Source organism: Scyliorhinus canicula, chromosome 15, assembly GCF_902713615.1.
Source record: "Scyliorhinus canicula chromosome 15, sScyCan1.1, whole genome shotgun sequence".
Taxonomy (NCBI): domain Eukaryota; kingdom Metazoa; phylum Chordata; class Chondrichthyes; order Carcharhiniformes; family Scyliorhinidae; genus Scyliorhinus; species Scyliorhinus canicula.
The window spans coordinates 24,834,743-24,850,235 of record NC_052160.1 but is presented as its reverse complement, the minus strand read 5'-3'; the positions used below and the strand labels follow the sequence as shown (position 1 = coordinate 24,850,235).

The window sequence follows — 15,493 nt, the reverse complement described above, 5'->3', positions numbered from 1 at the left end:
TGAAACACAATTACTGTTTATTTACAACAAGATTAATAGTGAAATATGCAGTGAAGTCAACTGAATAACCAGCTAACCTACTTTAACTGTCCCACCTTCTATACACACACACACACACACACACACACACACACACACACACACACACACACACGGATAAAAATAATAAGGATGAAGTTCAAAAGATTTTTTTAAAAGTCTGCTTTGAACGATGGTCCCTTAGCACATTCTTCCTTCAAAGCATATTGGTTGATCAAAGCCTGCCGCTGGTAATGGTCTTCCTCAGAGTCATTCACTCAGTACTCACAAGCAGTAGGTCTTCTTCTCCAGTCACCTTAGTTTTTATTAAGCTGGGACTTCAGCCCGAAGGTTCACATTCAGGCCTATTTCTTTGCTAAGACACTTAATCTCACATCAAACCTTGCTTCCAGCTGGTGGTGTGACTTCAAGCGTTGCAGTCTCGAGACAATGACACCCAGTCTTGCTGGAGACAGAATCAGCACTCAGTGGGCTTAGAGAGAGTTTAGCTTGATCTTTTGGGAGAGAATTAGTTGAAATCCTCAAACCAGACTGAAGAACCAAAAGTGGAACTAAAATGGAAGCTTCCTAGGAAAAACATCCTAGGGAGGATCATATCCTATCACCACCTGTTACCAGGCGGATCACAGCCTTCTGGGCCAATTCATTGGCTACCAGCTACATCAATCAGTCCGAGTCATCACTGGGGTCAGCCAATCTCCAATCACTAGTCTACAACAGCACAGCTTTTTGAAATCTGCTTGTTTGAATTAAAGGCTGCTTTGCCTTAAAGTCACAGGCCCATTAAACATCCATAGATTAAAAATGTTACAGCAAAATAAAAGAAAGGGGAAATAAGGGAACAAACAGGAAGGACCCTTACAGTAACTTTTGAATTCCTCACTCCCCTGCTAGGCTTAAAGGTATATGTCCATTTAGTATCCATGGATCAACATGATAACAGCAAAAATAGAGAAATGAGAAATAAGGGAATCAACAGGGAGCTTACACAGATGAACATTTCTTTTAACTTTTTGAACTAACTTGTTCTTTACCAAATTATTATTTCTCAGGGAAAATTTGGGAGTTTGTTTTAAAAAGTGTTACATAGAAACTTAGAAAATAGCAGGAGTTGACCATTTGGCTCTCGAAGCCTGCATCGCCATTCATTACGATAATTGTTGATCATTCAACTCAGTAATCTGTTCACACTTACCCCCCATATCCTTTTGTCCCTTTAACTCCAAAAACGATATGTAACTCCTTCCTGAAAACATACCATGTTTTGGCATCAATTGTTTCCAGTGGTAACGCTCACCATTCTCTGGGAAATTTCTCCTCTCCTCAGTCCTAAATTGTTTACCCCATATCCTCAGACTGTGGTCCCTGGTTCTGGAATCCCTCACCATCGGGAACATTCTTCCTGCATCTGCCCTGTCTAGTCCTGTTAGAATTTTATAGGTTTTAACGAGATTTCCCCCTCATTCTTCTGAGCTCCAGCTAATATAATCCGAACTGACTCAATCGCTTCTCATAAGTCAGGAGGAGCATCTGAATTGGCAAATGAGACACTTGCACTCCCTTCTCATCAGCTTTAAACACAAAGGTTGTATAATCTCAGAATTTAAAGGAAACATTTTTAGGGCTTTGGGTTAAAAGCCGGCCTAATTGGACAGATCTTTCAAAGTGCAAATATAAACACAATGGGCCAAATGGCCTCCCTTGTGCTGTATGATGATTCTAGAAGTCTTCAATCGGCCTGTTTTTAAGCAGCAATTAGGTAACAGTGTTAACATACAAGGGAAATAGGTATAACTCAACTTGGTGTTAAATTCCCCGTACTGATCCAAAAGGAACATTTCACCAGTTTGATCTGGATTCAAACCCAATTTGGTTGCATAAAATATTTATATTCCCAGAGAATAGATTGAGGGGAGACTTGATCAGAGGTATTTAAAATATTTAAAGTATTCTATAGGGCCGATAATGGCGAACAACGTCCTTGGTCAGAGTGAGGGACAGAACGTTTAAAATTAGAGTTTGGATATTTGAGGAAAATCAGGAAGCTTTTCAAAGGAGTTATTAGAAATCTATAATTTGTAGATCTCTGGGTGCTGGGACAATTCGAACTTTCATGATTGAGAGTTGTTACACAGTGTTATTGAGTACAGAGTGTTCTTGTAAGCCTTTCTCCTATGCAATTGTTTTACTGGCATCTGCGGAGGGTTCTGAGAATGTGCAGGCTTTTCCGTTAGCACGAGGGTGACCTACAAGCAAGACCTGTTTTACTTGTGTTCCTGTTTTCATCGTTACTACTTTTACTACTGTTCTGCTGAGTTACTATTGTCAAACTTTGTTATTTATTTGAAGAAATTCCTTGTTTATTTAAACAACGCATTCAACTACCTTATTTGTGGTCTTAAGTTACCATAACAGTGATAAAAAGAAGGTACTAAATTGATATCGAGCAACAGCCAGTAAATAAAGTTTAGGTACAGATTACCAATGATCTAACTGAATGGCGGTGCGGGTACAAGTGGTCCCTCCTTCTGCTGAAAGTAACATTTTTGTTTAAACCAATGCTGCACCTAATCGCATTCACCCAAGAGTAATTTGCAATGTTGCAGTGTTATGGCTAACGTGAACAAAATACTCAATATCAGACCATCAGAAGAAATCCATTAAAAATCATTCAATAAATTAATGTGCACATACCTTCCACCTTGTAGTAGCCCTAAAAGAACCAACACTGGTCAAGTCATTCCTGTTGTCCATTGGACCATATTCTTTGTAATCATGCGAAAAGTGCTTTTCTTGTACTAGAAAAGAAATCAAAATTAAATTCACATCAGCTAGTTAAAAATATCGTCAATGTTCAAATGCTATATATTAATTACCTCAGCAGGTGAACCTGGATAATAAAAACAGCAAAACACTGGAACATGTGGTTAAAATGCAGCACCCCTCAGGAACTGCCCTCAGGCTTATAAATGGAAGTTATAAATCAGATTTGTTAAATCCTCCCAAACCAGAAAAAATGACCTGTCCTGAATCAGTGGCAAACAAGATGGTAAGCTCTTCATTTGCTGGCACCATGCTCAGTGTGAGAAGAACAAGGTCAGGCTGCAGGTGGCTTTTTCTTCAATCTGCTCAGGCTAAATGCCAGCAGTGACTAGTTGACAAAAAGACATTGCTGTACTATTTCAAAATATCTTTAAAATCTTGAGCTTTTTAATTGGTCATGATGTGGAGATGTCGGCGTTGGACTGGGGTGAGCACAGTAAGAAGTCTTACAACACCAGGTTAAAGTCCAACAGGTTTGTTTCAAACATGAGCTTTCGGAGCACTGCTCCTTCCTCAGGTGAATGAGCAGTGCTCCGAAAGCTCGTGTTTGAAACAAACCTGTTGGATTTTAACCCGGTGTTGTAAGACTTCTTATTGTTTTTAATTGGTGGAATGGGAATATACTAATTTAAACAGTTTGGGAATTAAGGAAAACAATATCACAGTAGCTTTTCAAAAAGAATTTTGGAACAAGTATAGCTAAACATTTTACTTGCATTTTTAAAAATACATTAAAACTTCCTGGTCTATCCTTCACCCATGGCTCTCCTCAGCAGGTGAGTTGCATCAGTTCTCCAATGGATTGCAGAGCTTTAAATTCCAACCTTGTGGGGAGGGCAAACTGGCCAGACCAGTTCAGTGCCTCAGAACCACGCCAATGATCAACCACCAATCTGGAATAGGAAGCGTAGTGTTGGAAGGAAACCACAGGAGGGCAATCTAAAATGTAGCCATCTGTTGCCACATATACCACCTGGTAGCGTTGTCCATGTAACAATCAACAAAACAGGCTGTGCATGTGAAATTTAAAGCTAGTTAATGGATGATGCATTGAAAATTTCTCACTGTGCAATCTTTGAAAGCGATGGGTAATTTTAATTTTAGGGGCCGATGGGCCAAATGGCTTCCTTCCACCTTATAAGGTTCAATGATTTAGAAGAAAAATGAATAGGAGTAGACCATGTGGCCATGGAAGCCTGCTCCCACGTTCAATACGATTATGGTCAGTCTTCTACCTCAACCACTTTTCTGTCCCCTCCCCATATCCTTTGATTTCCCGAGACAACAAAAATTTGTGCATCTCAGTCTTGATTAAAGGTGGGGGGATGGGGTCGATACTGGGAGAGGTGTTTGCAATAGGAAGTGGTTGGGGGGATTCTGGGAAACTGGAGAGGGGGGGGTTCAACAATAACAAAGGGATGGGGTGGGTCAGGCCAGAAGGGCAGAGCCCTGGGTCATAATGACGGCGGTTAGGAGGGGCGGAGTGACAGATCCCCGGTCAGAATAGTGACGTCGAACGTGATGGGGTTGGGGGGCAGTGAAGATAGAGGGTTTTTACACACTGAAGAACTTGGCGATGCTGCAGGAAACACATTGGAGGGGCAGGGAACAGGTGAGGCTGCGGAAACGTTGGGTGAGTCAGGTTTTCCACTCGGGGGGCATAGCGCTATTGGTGGGGAAGAGGGTGAGGTTTTGGTTGCAGGTGGTGGTGGTGGTGGTGGACCGGGAGACAGATACGTGATAGTGACTGAGTTGCTAGAGGGGAGGTTGGTGGCATTGGCGAGCGTATATGGCCCCAACTGGGATGATGTGGGGTTTGTGAAGAGAATGTTGGGAGCCATCCCGGATCTAGATACCCACGAGTTGACAGCGGGGGAGATTGGAATATGGATCATGAACCAAAGGCAGACAGATCTCAGTCGCACTCACTGGCCCAGTCAGGGGAGGGGGGAGGGTGGGCAAAGGCGCTGGCTGGGCTCATGAGGGAGATGGGAAGAGTGGACCTGTGGAGGTTCTTACGCCCGAGGGAATGGGAATATTTGTTTTTCTCCCCAGTGCACAAGGTTGGTTGGTTGGATATAGTTTTGGAGAAGGGGATGGCCCAGAGGCCGGTGGAGAATGGACGTGGGGTTGTTAGCGGACCAGAGCTTTTGTGATAAGATTGGGAAGGTGATCGAGGAATAGATGGGGTTTAACGGCACGGGGGAGGTTTCACAGTCGGTGGCTTGGGAAGCTCTGAAGGGGGGGGAAGTGATTGTGTTCAAAGCTAAGATAGACCAGGAGAAGAGGGAGGAGCAACAAAAACTGATGGGAGGAGATTCTGGAGGTGGATGGGAGGTATGCGGGGGACCAAGGGGAAAGAGTTGTAGGCGAGGTTCGAACAGTTGTCCACAGGGAAAGCGGTGCACCAGTTGTGAAGCTGAGGGGGAGGCGGTCTGCGAGCACGGGGAGAAGGCATATGCTGGCCGGCCAGCTCCGGAGGGAGGTGGCAGCAATGGAGATAGTTTGGGTACAACATAAGATAGAGAAGCTGGTGTTGGCCCTGGAGCAAATCAATAAAGTATTCAAGGAGTTTGAGGGAGTTCCTGGACGGGTTGGAGAATCTGAGGCTGGGTGAGGAGGATAGAGCAGGTTTGGAGGGGCTGGTGGGGGAGCAGGAAGTGAAGGAGGCAACTGGGAGGATACAGGCAGTTGAGGCAGACACAAGTAGAAGTTAGCAGATGATAAAAAGGGTGTGCAATCTGAAGTTAGGCTGAATAATAGAAATAAACTATAATTTTAAATCAAAAGAGACGGATGGTTTTCCCTACCAACTCTGCCATTATTCGACGACAGGGTGTCTATAGAAGGGATTAAGGCAAAGTGGGAGAAGGAGCTGGGATTGGGGGGGGGGTGATGATGAAAGAGGGATTGTGGTGCTGCAGAGGGCAAATGCCTCAACCTCATGTGCGAGGCTGGGGCTGATACAATTGAAAGTCGTGTATATAGCGCACCTCAAAATCAAAGATGAGCTTGCTGTTTGAGGGGGTGGAGGATGTCTGGGAGCGATGTGGGAGGGGCCCCGCAAACCATGTTCTCATGTTTTGGTCCTGTCTGAAGCTGGAAAGGTTTTGGGGGACGGTATTTAGCACAATCTTGGGAGTCTTGCACATGTAGATGGAGCTCGGTCTCCTAGAATGTGGAGTGTTGGACCGGCCCGAGTTGTGGGCGGGTGCAGACGTTTTAGCCTTCACCTCGCTGATCACTCATAGGTGGGTCCTGCTGGGGTGGAAGTCAGTCTTTCAACCCTTTGCCTCGGCATGGCGGGGGGGGACCTGCTGGGGTTTTTGACCCTGGAGAAGATGAAGTTTAAGCGAAGGAGGGGTTCTATAATTCTTTGGTTTTGTCTGTTATGCAGCAGAAAACTGAGGAAAAGCAGGCATTAAAATCCCATGTGAAACAGTAGACTTACAGTGTTCTTTATTAAATTTTGAATAAGGTTTGTGTGAATCACTGCCATTTTCCAACTTCTGCCTAGACCAGTCAGAAAGAGATCCTGATCCAACACAGTCTGAAAGATGTCTGTTTAAATTGCCATTGTGCTCATTTACTGTTTCCTCTGAAAATAAATAGTAATGAGAAATCATTAGAGAAAATGGCATCTAGGATTCAAAATTATAATAAATACAGCAATTTAGGACTATGCCCATAAACAACAATCACATCAGCCTTACAAACAGCATATTGTAATAAGCTGAACCTTCAACAAAACAATGATTAGAAATGACTTTGAAATTATATTTCCTGTTCTGGCTTAGGTACGAGATTCCACCCATCGCAAATGCACAGAATATAAGACAGACATAGAATTAATTTATATGTATAGCTTTACTTTAAGCTTCAACAGAGACTAACTTTACTATTAATGTGCATTGAAATACAATCTTAAGTTGATTACTAAAGATCTACTGCTCATGCCCAGGAAGCAAATCCAATTAGGCCACCCTAATTTTGTCCATCGCAGACAGGTTGGCTGGGTATTTTCATCTCCACTCAAAAACTTTACAAAGAAAATGTCTTTAATATATATATATTCATGTCGTTATTCTGAAAATATGGGTTACCTTCTGTAATTGCTTTCAACATTATTTCATTCAGTTTCAATCAGTCATTACTGCTGATATGTCCAGGAAATCTGGTCAATGAGTGTAAAAATGCTTGTTTCTGACATACATTTGTGGTATTTAATGCAGCAGTATTAGCATCTTTGCGTATTTTTTAAAAATTGACATCCTGCCCTCACCTGATTCACCTCCTGCATAAAAATTCGTACTACTGCCTGCAACATTCTGCAGAGCTTATAGCTTACATATTCTGCACTAGAATTATTCCAACATATGGACTAACAGGGAGAGAATAGTAGGCACTGGTTTGCTACAGGTACACCCTGCTGGTTGTGGAATTTTCAGTAGTCAATCACTGCCAATAACAGGGTTCACTGCAAAGCAAACAGTAAGCTGTCCTGTTCAAACCCTTGCATGATCAGATGGAACACGTCAAAGATCACTTTTCTGAGGAGGTTTGGTTAATCTAAAGGACTGTTTTAGCAATTCAGCTTTAGTGTCTTTAGAACACTAAGCACTCGGGCCCAAATATTTGAAGATTAACCCTGTGCAACAATCTTTTAAAGATTACATTATGAATACTAGCACTATAAAGTACTATATTTAAAATAGCAGCAAGCTAATATATTAACTGAAGTTTCATCCATTTTTTGAGATTTAATATTAACAATTGCATGTTCCATATCGAGATAATACTGAAGAAAACCAGGAGGAATTCTAAATATATAGAATTATTATTTAAAAAAAATATATATTTTATTCCAAAAACTATGAACAAATCAGTCATCCCCCTTAACTAACCACCCCCCCCCCCCCCCCCAATCCTTGAACAGAGACAAAACCAGCTTCCATCTTACATAAAATCCCTCCATTGACCCGCTAAGAGCAAACTTAATTTTCTCCAATTGTAGGAACTCTGCCATATCCCCCAACCACGCTGACACCTTTGGTGGCGCCGCCAACCTCCACCCCAAAAGGATTCGCCTCCAGGCGATCAGAGTGGCGAAGGCCATGACATCGGCCTTCCTCCCCTCCAGCATCACAGAAACACCAAAGATTGTCACCAATGCACATGGTGCCACCTTCACCCCACCATCTCCGACTGTGTCTCGAGGTCCAGAAATCACTCTTACTTCGGGCAAGACCAAAACATAAGGACATGATTCGCAGGCCCCCATGCGCTCCTTTCATATTTATCTTCCACCTTAGGGAAGAACCCACCTCACTTGAGCCCACTCATATGGGCTCTGTGCACCATCTAAAACTGTAACAGGCTCATCCTGACACAGGATGATGTTGAATTCACCCAGTGCATAAATTCACTCTAGGCCCCCATCCCCACCAACCCCCAAAGCTCAATCCCCAGCTCCTCCTCCATTTCCATCTCATCTCCTTCACTGGCGTCTTCTCAGTTTCCAACAATCAGGCAAAATATCCATAATTTTCCCTTCGCCCATCTATCCAGGAGGGTATGCCTTGGCAGCTGAAGGAACGAGGAGAGGTCCTTGCATTCAAAGTCCCACACCTGTATGCACCCAAATTCAGTCTTGGCAGTTGGCACTTCTCCTGAAACTCTTCCAGCCTTGTGAGCCTCCCTTCCACAAACAGATCCCTGACCCACCCCACCCCTTCCCCATCGAATTCCTGTACGTCACATCTATCCTTGCTGGTACGAACCGATGATTCCCACATATTAGGGCCAGTACGGACAAATCTCCCACTCAAAATGCTGCCTCAGCTGGTTCCATACCTTGAGGGACACACCACGACCAGGCTAAGGGTGGAGCTAACCGGAGAGATTGGACGGGGGGCCATTGCCAGGGTCCCCCACCCTCACACGAGCTTCCTCCACCTCCAGCCACCCATTCTGACCCCCCCTGACCGTCACACCTTTTCCACATTTGTGCCCAATAATAATACAGCAGATTTGGGAGCTCCAGTCCCCCACCTGCCGAACCCTCTGTAATAAAGCCGTCCGAATCGAGAGCGTCTTATCTGCCCATACAAAGGCCAAAATTAACTCACCTACCCTCCAAAAAAATGCCGTTGGAAGGAATGTCGGGAGGGATGGAAAAACGCAAACAGAGAATGTTCATCTTTATGGTCTGCACCGTTCTCACCAAGGACAGCAGTGGGGCATCCCACCTCTTCAGATCTCCTTTTACCCCCGTTATCAAATTGGCCAAGTTCCACAAATACCAAACTTTTACTAAACTTAATCCTGTGCCCTTTCGACTTGGAACACAACCCAGAATGGAACAACTGCCCCACCCATCCCTTTCTAAACATCATCTGATCCTTCACCCACAGATGCCTCTCCTGCAGGTAAATCGCATCCATCTAAAAGCTTTTCAAATGTGCGCACGCCCGAAACTGTTTATCGGGCCATTCAGCTCCCACATGTTCCACATCACTATCCTCAATAGGGGTTTCTGAACCTCCTCTCTACCCTGGGCAGCACGGTAGCATAGTGGTTAGCACTATGGCATCACAGCTCCGGGATCCCAGGTTTGATTGCCGGCTTGGGTCGTTGCCTGTGCGGAGTCTGCATGTTCTCCTCGTGTCTGCATGGGTTTTCTCCGGGTGCTCCAGTTTCCTCCCACAAGTCCCGAAAGACGTGTTTGTTAGGTGAATTGGACATTCTGAATTCGCCCTCCATGTACCTGAACAGGCACCGGAGTGTGGTGACTAGTGGCTTTTCACAGTAAATTCATTGCAGTGCTAATATAAGCCTACTTGTGACAATAAAGATCATTATTATTATTAGAAAGAGCCAAAACCAAAGCCTCCAAGCAGGAGTCACCTTGTGCGCGACCAATCAGCTCATGGCCGCCATCGGAAGTAGATGTATAGAATTATTAACCCTCATTCTAACAATAAATAAGGTCCACCATCCCAATAAGAACCTCTTCCTACCTTCCAAATGGCCAACATCCCGAATCAAACTTTGCTCTAAAAGAGTGCCGCCTTGGCCCCGTTAAAACCTGCCCGCACTTGGCCAGGTCGGCCCCAATATCCTGGTAAATCAGAATCCGTTGACCCTCCCGTCAACTTCGCCCATCTCAGAATCTTCTCCTTTTCTTGAAACAGCATCTGGACGATCACCATCGCGGTGGCTCCCAGCTCTCGGCTGGTGGGCCTGATCCACCTCCGGGAGCGTCTCCAAAACTCTCTCCTTGACTAGCTTAGTGAATATCCTTGACATTTAGTCCTTCACACTCATTCCCTCCACCCCTCTGGCAGTTCCAGTTTCACGTTTCTGAAGTTCTGCCACCTGGACTGATTCTCCTGGTCGCCCACCTTCACCACCTTTACAGGTCTCTCTCACAATTGTCCCCTCTGCCTCCAATGACACGATCCGGTCGCTGACAGATCGTCGCACCTTGCGACTCCAAACATTTCTCCACCCGTTCCAAAGCCCCGCAAAGAGGGGCTACTGCTCCCTCAATTGCCTTGGACCAGTACCCTTGGGTCTCTTGCCGATGGTGCCGAAATGCCTCCTTGATGAACTCCATTAATTGCTCCACAGACAGTGGGGTAGACGACGATGATGTTTCCAATTCTGCCATGCTCACAGCTACTCCGCCATGTGGATCCTTCACCTCTTGAGTCAAGGCTTTACCTGACTTCTGCCAGGTGTTGTAACCTGCAGACATTACACTCGAGGGGAAACAACTTCCTCCAATTATTTTACACTTTTTCCAGACAAAGCGGCCATTAACCGGGTAGAAAGTGCCAAAACCAAAGCCTCCAAGCAGGAGTCACCTTGTGCGCGACCAATCAGCTCATGGCCGCCATCAGAAGTAGATGTATAGAATTATTAACCCTCATTCTAACAATAAATAAGTAATCAAACTTAAGGATATGTGACCAAATTAAGGTTGGCTTTACATTTTTACCAAAGATGTTCATTTAACCAATTACAGCTCCTACCTTTGATATGGATATGGGGACCATTGAGCTTACTGTCCAAATGTGCAAGCCCTGCTTTCTGTGACATTTGATCATCACATGATGGTTTACATCCATGCATCATCTTATCTTCAGAGCAGACAATTCGAATTGGCTCAGACAACTGTTCCCATTTGTTACTGCCGTTAGCTGACCTCGTGCTCTGGTGTTTCCTGGAATGATGATGCTCTTTTTGGTAATGGCTCTCTTTGTCACTGTGATGCCGTTTCTTCTTCTTTTTCTTCTTCTTTTTCCTGTGTTTTCTTTCATCGATATCAGAGCTCACCTGTGACATATCCAACGGTTGTTGCCTAGAAAATGCAGACTATATTCATCAGTTTCCAGCAAAACTGTAAATACAAATAAAAAGCCTTTCACATGGTCTCGCTTACTGAGCTAGAAAGGGCCATTATTCAAATTTCTGTCCATGTGGCTGTTGGTATTGATACTGTATATGTAAAAGTCAAAATCTTTCTCTGATCTACAGGAGTCATTTGACAGAATGCTGGTCAGAACATCATAAATTTCTCAGAACCGATTTAACTTTCCTAAGTACTGTATTATACAACTTCCAAAAGAGGAGTCTCTCAAGGAGAAAGAATGATCGGTCACATATCTCCAGTGCTGATCAAATCAAATCCAAACAGATGTCTCATGCTAACTGGTACTCACTTGGAGCACAGGAGTCTCATCCGATCTGGCAAATGAAAATCACATTGGTAGAGTCAGGATTCCTTTGTCCACCTTGGCGTTTACACACATTTTTCAGTGAAAGCCAAAGGAGCTTCACCCGAAAGCCAACCATTGTCAAGGCAGCTTGGTGGGTGCAAAATTAGAGAAAGGTTCCAGTTCACAATTTTAGTTATTTCTAAAATTAACTCTCTACTTGTTGTTTTGGTCAAAATGCATGACTTTGGGAGCAAGAATTTATGCAGATCGCCTCATTCTCAGCTAAACTACAAATGGGCTGAACCAAGTATGAACTGCAAAGATTCAGCTCAGTCTCTTGGTATCCCATCAAAGAGGCTCCTGGAGGTCCTGCCTGGCCACCAGCCTCAGCACTGCGTAGGCAAACTGGGTTAAAAGTGGAAATAAAAGTTAAAATGGCTGCAAAATAATCTTGGAAAAATGAAGAAATGTATCAGTAGAGGCTTTTGAAACATTTAAACAATTTAATACTGATACGGGAAGCTGGCGAACACTAAAGTCAAGGCTACAATAATCACAGTGAAGCAATGAATTATACCTATGGTCTCTATTTCTGTATTTGTCTTTTGATGTCTTTTTCTTCTTTGATTTCTTATGCTTTTTCATTCTCCTCTCCTCAGACGATCGATCCCGCAACAGTTTATTGCATTTCCTTTCAACATCACTTTCGCCATTCTCGCTGTCACTGCGTTTTCTTTTGCGCTCAGATTTGTGTTCCAGTCCATTATGTTCAAACTGATAGCTCCAAGTCCTTCCATTCGAATTGTGTTTCTCTCTGTAAAACCTATCCTGAGAAGTATGGTGAGCCAGCAATGATCCTGCCTTGGAATTACTGTAGTTTTGTCTGTCAGTTGAACACTCATTTTCTCTTCTATATTTATCAATTCTCCCATCTTGATAATAGTCCTGCTTGTGGGAACAGTTCTTGTAACTACAACTCGCTGATTTTTCAAACTCCTTTTCATTTTGATACAATTTTCTATCTTTGTGCTCCCTCGATCTATGCCTATAATTGGATTCACCTTTATAATTATCCTTTTGCAAAATGTGATACTTTTCTGCACTAGTCCTTTCCCTACTTCGAGATTTTGCATGAACTGTAACGGAGTTCTCCTTCTTCTGAACCTGGTTTTCTTCTGGACCAGCCATAACCGTGCTTGGAGACAGGATCACTTCTTTGTAAGTGATGTCCTGTTCTGAAATGCTGTTCTTATTACAATTTGAACTTTCCTTAACAGGAGATTCCGCTCCATTTGTTGGTTGCTGCTCTGATATTTGCTGTACAGCTTGATTTGGTTCCTTCTCTTCTGGAGGCTGATCTTTATTGACAAGTTGACTACTTTCTTCAACTACCCAATTCTTGTCTTGATTATTTGTTCCCCCGTCAGACAGATTTTTTTTGGTGTAATGATCATCGTTTCCTGCTGAACAGTTTTCATCTTGATTAGATATTCCCTTGTAAGAGTATTCCTTACTAGGCCGACTTTCATTTTCCAAGATACTTTCCTGGTTGCTATTAGATTGAGATTTATTACTGTGATTTTCAATTTCTTCAATCTTATTGGCTAGATCTTGACCAGATTGTTTATTTTCAAAAACATGACCATTGGTTTTGTGGTCATCTGTCTGTACCGCTTCTTTGATCTGACTGGGTCTTAATTTTTCATGAGTCTGGTTCTCAATGTCAGTAATTTCTGGGATTGCTTGTACTTTCTGGAGGGTACACTGGTTATTGGAACTGCTGTTAGCAAGATGGCATTCGGCAATATTTCTCTGAAGATCACCGTTGCTTTTAAAAGGATTAACTGTGGATGATGTGGATGGCCCATCTGTGGCTTCTCTTAGTGGCGAGATCGGTAAGCTTGCTCGTTTGTCAGCCATGTATGCATGGACGGTGTCTGCATCACCACCCCCACCACTGTGATTTATTGCAGAACTGGCCTCTGAAAACATTAGAAAGTGGTGCTGATTTCCCCTGTAACAGAAACAAATATTACTGATAACTTAATAATCATCTAAAACATAGTAACACGCAAAAGGGTTGAAGAAAAGTGGGTAGGTTATCAATGCTCATTTTGTTAGACCTCAGACTCGTATGCCTCAGACCCTCTCTCCAATTAATAGTGAAATCTACTTGTATTAATGAAATCCTGCTCATAAAATCTATGTACATTAAACTTGCACTGTCTCCATCAGGCACTCTGATCGGTTTGGGTGACAATTCTACTAAAAATGCTGAGAGTATCAACATATCCAATAGTGGAAGTGTCAAATCATAAACTGGCACTTTTTAGCCAAGCTCTGCTCAGCTGTTTTGAGTGGCAAATAGCTGAGAAATGCAGATCATCATTTATAATTCCTTTGCAGTTTTGCACCCAGATTAATAACCCAGGCAGGTGAACAATCTCTAAACTAGCCTTTAGGCCCATGGTTAAATGTAGATAATTTCTTTATTTTCTTCTTAAGAGCCCATGGTGCTAAGGGAAAGACCCTGGCATGGATAGAGGATTGCACTGACTGATAGAAGGCAGAGTGGGGATAAAGGGTTCTTTTTCAGGATTGCAGCCAGTGACTGTGGTGTGCCTCAGGGGTCTGTGCTGGGACCACAACTTTTCACAATATACATTACTGATCTGGAAGAAGGAACTGAAGGCACTGTTGCTAAGTTTACAGATGATACAAAGATCTGTAGAGGGACAGGTAGTATTGAGGAAGCAAGGGGGCAGCAGAAGAATTTGGGCAGGCTAGGAGAGAGGGCAATGAAGTGGCAGATGAAATACAATGTTGAAAAGTGAGAGGTTATACACTTTGGAAGAAGGAATTTAGGCATAGGCTATTTTCTAAATGGGGAAATGCTTAGGAAATTGGAAGCACAAAGGGACTTGGGAGTCCTTGTTCACGATTCTCTTAAGGTTAACGTGCAGGTTCAGTTGGCAGTTAGGAAGGCAAACGCAATGTTAGTATTCACTTTGAGAGGGCTAGAATGCAAGACCAGGGATGTACTTCTGAGTCTGTACAGGGCTCTGATCAGACCCCATTTGGAGTATTGCCAGCAGTTTTCGGCCTCGTATCTACGAAAGGATGGGCTGGCCTTAGAAAAGGTCCAGAGGAGGTTCACAAGAATGATCACTGGAATGAACAGCTTGTCGTATGAGGAGCGGTTGAGGACTCTGGGTCCGTACTTGTTGGGAGTTTTGAAGGATAAAGGGGATCTTATTGAAACTTACAGGATACTGGAAGGCCTGGATAGAGTGGACTTGGAGAGGATGTTTCCATTTGTAGCAAAAACTAGAACCAGAGGACACAATCTCAGTCGAAAGGGACGATCCTTTAAAACAGGGATGAGGAGAAATTCCTTCAGCCAGAGGGTGGTTAATCTGTGGAACTCTTCTGCCGCAGAAGGTCGTGGAGGCCAAATCAGAGTGTCTTTAAGACAGAGATAGATATGTTCTTGATTAATAATGGGATTGGGGTTATGGGGAAAAAGGCAGGAGAATGGGGATGAGAAAAACATCAGCCATCATTGAATGGCGGAGCAGACTCAATGGGCCGAGTGGTCTAATTCTGCTCCTATGTCTTATGGTCATCTAAAAGTTTGAAAATTCTATTGGTATAACAAGGGAAGGACAGCTTGACCAACACATTAGAGTTTGACAAGCATGGTTAGCTGTGTAAACTACTCAGGCGCCAGCTTGCTTAATTGGGTAGCATTCTCAGCTCTAGATTTGATGACTACGCTTTCAACCCCATCCAACCTGCACATCTTTGGATACCAAGGGGCAATTTTTGCATGGACCATCCACTTTACCGTCACATCTTTGGTTTGTCGGAGGAAATTGGAGCACCCGGAAGAAACCCACGCAGACATG

The 15,493-nt window shown here is 43.6% G+C and overlaps 1 protein-coding gene across 9 annotated transcripts in view; it reads right to left on the bottom strand.

The window, feature by feature from the left end:
- Nucleotides 1–15,493, bottom strand: part of usp42 (ubiquitin specific peptidase 42) — a 106,331-nt gene that overhangs the window by 7,608 nt on the left and 83,230 nt on the right. For 8 of the 9 annotated variants that reach the window (XM_038819786.1, XM_038819787.1, XM_038819788.1 and 5 more), the window contains 4 exons: nt 12,163–13,599; nt 10,899–11,227; nt 6,314–6,460; nt 2,734–2,837 (listed from right to left, as the gene is read on the bottom strand). In XM_038819786.1, coding sequence (XP_038675714.1) covers nt 2,734–2,837; nt 6,314–6,460; nt 10,899–11,227; nt 12,163–13,599 — 2,017 coding nt within the window. Of the gene's footprint in view, nt 1–2,733; nt 2,838–3,578; nt 3,756–6,313; nt 6,461–10,898; nt 11,228–12,162; nt 13,600–15,493 lie in introns of those variants that run through there. The other variant, XR_005463418.1, reaches the window with a different exon arrangement.